This window comes from Lottia gigantea (genome assembly GCF_000327385.1).
Source record: "Lottia gigantea unplaced genomic scaffold LOTGIsca_5, whole genome shotgun sequence".
Taxonomy (NCBI): Eukaryota; Metazoa; Mollusca; class Gastropoda; family Lottiidae; genus Lottia; species Lottia gigantea.
Window position 1 is genome coordinate 5789304 of NW_008709715.1, and position 7193 is coordinate 5796496.

Sequence of the window (7193 nt, forward strand, 5' to 3'; positions counted from 1 at the left end):
TTGATACAAATACGTTCCAAACCTTATCGAAAACTCTTTCAACTACAAGTCTCAAACAGAAAAAAAGATATCTGGACATTGAGGGTTTGGATTGCATAGTTATACTATAATATTTTCAAATAACTACCAAATTAGGTTTAGAATTAGTTTAATCATAAAATATGCTATACAAAAAATAATAATTTCCTACAGATGTTTGAATTTAATAAGACCAATAAACATCTTTGTCTGCTGTTTCGGCCTACTCAACCTGGTTTTGATCACTCAAACATCACAACGCAATACAATCTTTGTACTTGGTCGCAATACGCTTGACTGCGGGAACAGCTTGTCCATAAGCAGCTGACATAAATCAAAATTACAAAAAGCTGGATACCAGAAATGATTCAAATAATCAACATTACCAATTGATGCTACCAACTGGCATTATTTATATGTATATATCTTTAAACAAAATCAAAAGATAAAAGAAAACGGGAAATTCAGGACCCATTGGAAATTGAATAATCAACTAACTCGAAAAAATATATCATATTTATATATAAAAAAAAGACGAAAAAAAGAATAAACTTAAAATATTTAGTTAAATTGATATATAGAATTAGCCTCATTAAATACAACATTATATTATTTTATATCATTAAGCATATTGCAAATATTAGAAATATTAGATACAAAAACAATACAGGCACTATATCTGCTAGAAATGTTTATTTCAAATAGTCAACGGTGAATCAGGTGTGAACATCGTACAGTCACAAAATCCACAACATCTATAGTTGTAAACTCTGCCAATAATTTGGGTTCATAATTTTCTACCTTATTGTCGAAAATCAGATTTGATGAACCCGACATTCTGCTACCAGATCTGATGTTGCTGAAAACAAAGAAGATTATAACAAGCTGTAGTTTTTAAAATTCTGTTTGAAACCATACTTCAATACTTCCATACTACTCTGGATTTAAACCCATCCGAATATCACGTTGGAGGAACTGGGTGGGTCAGATTTGTCTGAAGACAAGACGGCATAACCAGTGGCGTATCTATATCTACGTGGAGTTCTTGCTCGGCTTTGGCGAACTTTAACGTTTTTAAGCATTTAGTTCATAAATAACCGATACTTGGAAACCTTGACTATTTGGAAAGAATATGATGACCATTATTTGACAGTGGATCTCAGAAATGGAAATGAAAATGAAATTGTAATTGTATATCCATGATACCTCAGATAGAATAAATATTGTCTGCTAATAGAATATGAATTCGATTTTCCTTGGTGATATTATATCAAATTGTTTTGGACATGTTAATTAAACTTTTATACTTACTCTTTTCATCTATGAAACTAGTGACTTTATCATTGTCACATGTACTTCTCGTTTGATTCTAAAATATTATTGAAATATTGTTTATATATGCTAAGAAAACATAAGAGGTGGACACGCTACTTATGGAGAGCGCCTATGGATGCCAGTTTGCTACGTTGTCCTAATGTGCTTACAGTTAGAATATGCTTACATGTTGACCTAGTTTTGTTTTTTAGCACAGTTACTTCCCTTGAGACTTGAAATTTTGCTCTGCAAAATCAGTTTCTAGTGGTGTTATAAGATTCAGCTTACCGACTGTGTAACTGATTTTGTCCCTGCACCAGTATCAATAGATTTAGCTCTATATCTCTTTCTCTTAATCTTTAAAGCTTCTTTCACCTAGAAATACATAATTTATCGACTCGTCCATGTAAAACACATTATCAATGAATGATTCTGGTTTGTTATCTATGGTCTTAACTCCAAATGTATATATTTGATAAATCAGTGGTTCAGGGAAATGAACAATTACATTGATTGAAAGAATTGGCACTTCCTCAAATCCAATTTGAAAAATTTTCAGATCTTTTGATTGATTAATTCATCGTTTAAAAATCCAACTCAATCGGAAAAGTGGGTGTCGAGATACCAGAATAGGTAAAAAACAATATACGATAGACCTACCAAAGGAAGTAAAGATATAATTTACCTGTCTGTTCAAAAAACAGTGGAAAATAAAAATAAACAATCCCTGAAAAAAATAATCACATTGAACCATTTTACTACTGTATTAAAAATCGCGTCTACTCGTTCGGATGGGACAATAAACCAAGGCACTGCAGGCTGTGTACTATAAAGATCCATTGGCTAATGCCGCTGTCCTGGCAAAATTTCCTCATAATAAACCGACAGTAGTGCCTTTTCATACGACCTGTTAAAATGTATTATAACAATATGTTTTTTTCAGTAATTCATTCTGATATTCTCATAATCTTTTCACAAAATAGATTTAGATTTACCTGAAGGGAATTAAAGAGGGCAAATAAATACTGAAAGATAACAGTATAACCATTGACAGAAAATACACCAAATATCCAGGTTAATCCAGTTATTGGTAGTAATACAGACAGTGCCTTTAATCCAGTTCTAAAATAGATGTTAATGTGTTAAAAAATTGCATGTTCCATATGACGCAAATACACTGATCAAAGCCCATCAGAGTAAACAGTCTATGGGAATACAACACAAGATCAGCCTTCTGGAAAATACCCAAACGCTAATTGTGTCAGACGCAATAGGGCTGATGTTTTCTCAAACACTCCTTGATATTTTTGCCACCATTCTAGTTCAGGTACTAGTAACTAACATACCTTCCCTTTTCTTTCATATTTTTAGTCATCATAGTAGTTGTACTAAACATAACTGTTAATACTTTAATCATTATCATCGCATTTACCGAGAATAACGATGTGTATATATTTTGACATTAGGAAGAAGGTTTCGAAATTAGGTCTCAAATTCTGATTCGATTATTTTGAAAAACCAAATTACGGCCATCAGTTTGTATCGATCTATCGAAATCTTCTTCTGGGGTATAGTTAAGTTTTGTAATGTATACATTATGCATGACAACATCTAAAGATGACTATGATCTATATCAGACTAGCCAAAATAACAGCTAAAGATTACTAAGATTATACTTGCCAAAATAACAGCTAAAGATTGATAAGATTATACTAACCAAAATAAAAGATTAATAATATTATACTTGCCAAAATAACAGCTAAAGATTAATAAGATTATAGCCTACTTTCCAATATAACAGCTAAAGATTACTAATAATATACTTACCAATATAACAGCTAAAGATTACTAAGATTATACTTACCAAAATAACAGTTAAAGATTACTAAGATTATACTTACCAAAATATCAGCTAAAGATTACTAAGATTATATTTACCAAAATATCAGCTAAAGATTACTAAGATTATACTTACCAAAATATCAGCTAAAGATTATTAAGATTATACTTGCAAAATAACAGCTAAAGATTACTAATAATACACTTACTAAAATAACAGCTAACGCAGGTCCTATAAATGCCCACAATAATCCAGATTCTAACGACAACCAACAACTTTGAAAAAAAATACAAACGTTAACAAAATTATTTGGAAGTAAAGCAGTGCTCTTTGACTCTACGGCAGATAAAAACAATGCATTTTACTCGTACGTGTATAATAAAGATCATTGCTCAGAACCAAAGATATGCTCACCACAGGAATTTTTTTTTACTAAATTTTGTGCATGTTTGGTTGAAGCCGGTTATGAAATTTGCTTTGCAAGGACTGTTTCGCGCAAAGTTTTCTAGTGCGCAGAAAATATTTTTAAACTTACTAATCCTCATTCCCATAACCTTCTAATTGGGTGGCAGCTACTGATATAACAACTATTATTACTGGTACACCTGTAATGATACAACATATCATTTAAGTGATACTACGTCTTAGAATGAACATAAAACTTAAGTTCTCAAGAATGGTCAATATTCATCAGTAAACTTACCTGGTGTCATAAAGTTACAACAGAATCCCTCTAAAATCTGTAATATTGGAAAATTCATAAAACTAAGTAACTATTGAAAAAACGCTTAATCTTAATATTAAGCGTTTTTCAATAGTTAATTGCATATTTATGGATTTATCGGATTATGTAAGGACCCTGTTATGTTATTTATGACACCATGTATATATCTACTGATGAATATATGCTCTTATTGGCCAAGTTTAAAATTCTTAAATTTTTAGTCATTCTAAGACGTCTAAATCAAGTTTTGTCAATGTAAATCCAAATCCTGACGTATTTTACTATATTTGTACCCAGTCAGATATTCAGGTATTTAAAACAATGCACTTCACATTACATAAAACAAAGAGCTCTTACCCCAACTTGCAGTTAGTATCCACTTTAATCGAGATGTCATAGCCAAGGCAACAACAGAAATCAAAACTTGTACACCTTCTGCTAACATCAAGAAAAACACCACCAGAAAGAAGAAATGGAGTAATACAGCCACTGTCTGACAAAAAGGCTAAAAAGCAGAATTGTAAGAGATTAAAATATCCAAAATCCATGAAATGTGTTTTGAAATGTCAATGAAATTCTACTTGCCAACTTGCAGTTTCTAGTAACATGGTACATGCGCGGGCTCGAACCAAAGCGCTTCAGGATTTTAAGAAAAATTTCATTGAGTTGTATCATGAACTGCCTGATTCAAATGTATAAAAACTGGACATGTTTAGCGTGGCAAATAGACACTACCATCTGACAAGAACGCCAATGGCATTGAAAGCGAGAGCAGAAGTTAGAGTAAGATTGACATCTATCCATTACAGATGCTTAAAATTGTATAATCGAATCGAGACCTGGTTTCGGAAATAAATTTACCTTTATATCTGTTCTGTTAACACCAACGAGAAATATAATATAAGCTATAATCAACGTAACACACAGATTCAGTAGTATAATAGCTTTATCACTCTTTACATATCTACAATTTGTACAAAAAAATATAATATGAAACACTATAACATCTTGATTATTACCCAAAATATTATTTTCGAAACCTTAATTAAAATACAGGCGGAGTTGACAAGTCAAATTATACCCAAGATTTAAGGTGGATGTTAAATACCTAACAATCTTAAAGATGTATTTTAAGTGCTAAATATCCAAACTATTTGATTTTCGTTGGATCAGGACATGGCCTCCATCAAATCTAATTTGGTAAAACAATCCGATTGCACTACTGGAAGAAAAAATTATTTTGACTGCGACAAAGAAAAAGCAGCGTTTGGTGTATTTTCGTTTAGAAAACTTTGATAGTAAGAAAATATACCAGAAAACTTAAAATCAAGTTCAGTACCTCCAGAAGTATATATATACTACAACAGTCAACAGAAGACAAAACATTGAAATGGCACATCCAATAGCTGAAATGATACTTAGAGCTTCTCTGTGTTTTATTGGCTAAAATATAATCAATTAAGTCGAAAACACATTTTCAGTGAATATTTAGTAAATTAATCTACGTCCAAACCTTTTGTTATACTTTAAAGTAAGATGTATATTGAAACTAATAATGAATACACTTTGGGGGAAATTCCAAAAGAATTCACTGTAAAATTTGAATTTAACTTATCGCACCCTGTAAAAGCAGATATCTTCTACAAATGCACATAACACATATAGTGTAAAGTTATTTTATTTTAATAATCTCACCGTTTTACCAAGGCTCATCAGTATAGCAAAGTTAGTTAAGTGATCACATTTACAGATGGTAACATTAGGATTTGATGTGGGTTCTGTCTTACAACCTTCAGTTGACCACCGTCCTCTCTTATCATATCTATATTTCAATATTTAATCGAGGTAGTAACTATTTTTCCTCATATTGATAAGGGTGATTAAAAGCTATATTTTAAAATACTTATTTTTGTCTGCTTGAAGCTTAGACGAATCGAAAATTGAAAATAATACGTGACAAAGATGTAAAGCAAATGCATTTTCTGGTTCTTGACCTAAAATGACTTGACAGTGTTAAAAGCAAAGACTCTAATTTTGTTTCCGCTGGGAGATTATCTCACAACGTTTGAAATTTTAAAACTCTTCCATACATATAAAAAAACAAAAACATTAAAAATATATAAATTTTTTTTCGATCAGAGTAGCAAACAACTTACGGTGGCTTCAAATCCAGAAAAACACAAGAGGTTGAAGGATAATCATCCTGGAAATTGAGAAAAAAAAACAATCAATCTGAATCAATAAATCGAACTGTATCTTTACAATCCTGTTTCTGTCACTAAATTTCACACTTCTGGGAGCATAAAATAGTTCAGCTCTTAAGGTTTTCTTTGTCAGTTGATAAATCTCATTTACAGCATTCCTCATTATTTTTCAGAATAAAAAATAGTTTTACGCTTCGTCTTTATGAACGAATTGCGTTAACCAGCTGTCGTGATGACAAGTTATATTTAGGTTTTCACTTTAACAGACCTTGAATATCTAAATAGAAAGACATCTAATAATCGTTTAAACTAACGTTGTTTACATGGTAAGTTTCCAATCTTAAAAGTTGAGGGAAGTTCTATCAACCCTTCAACTGAATATTTGTTGCATCTTTGTATGTAGATATAGATACAATAATTATTCCAAATCTGTATGCTTGTAAACACTTACTGATAAATGTTGAAAACTAAGTTCTATTGGTGGATCTAGCTTTTTCGGTGGTGGATATACTGAAACGGCTAATATTTTACTGTTAATCTCTACTTCGGTTTCATTGCTTTTACTGTCAATGCTCTCTCTGAAAAACACAAATAATCATATTCAAAGTGCCTCAAACCTAGTTTAAACACACCTCACAAAATCCCTTTTTCTTTTTACGTCTGTTATTTAGCACACTTTTACATACAATATGATTAAATCAATATAATAATTATGCAGCCTATATGTTATTATCTTCAAGTTATGAGTATGTTCTTACTTTTTTTAGAAATGGTTACGAGGCAAAATGTTCTGGGGGTTGGCATTAAAATGATTATACAACTTACCCTGGACTAAGAATCCTGCCTTCAACTATTTTAGATATATCATTATAGAATACTGCATTATAACGAATATCTTTTATATCTGCAAAATAAATGAAGTTGTACACATCCTAGATTTCCAAACCACCACATGGTATGTAATGAGACACGACATTGACAGAAAAACGGTATCAGCCTTCTCTCGTTATATCTATATATATATATATCTACATATATTTGATTTTGAATATTTTGAAAAGACTTGGAAATATCAAAAATAAATTGAAAACAT

The 7193-nt window shown here is 31.1% G+C and overlaps 1 protein-coding gene across 1 annotated transcript; it reads right to left on the reverse strand.

Moving 5' to 3' along the window:
- Window positions 1–1909: 1909 nt before the first annotated feature.
- Window positions 1910–3446, reverse strand: LOTGIDRAFT_106517 (hypothetical protein; the record flags this gene model as incomplete). Its single annotated transcript, XM_009062163.1, has 4 exons — window positions 1910–2059; window positions 2328–2441; window positions 2852–2953; window positions 3366–3446. Coding segments are annotated over 4 exons (447 nt in total), but the record flags the coding sequence as incomplete, so codon positions are not given.
- Between the last annotated feature and the right edge of the window lie 3747 nt (window positions 3447–7193).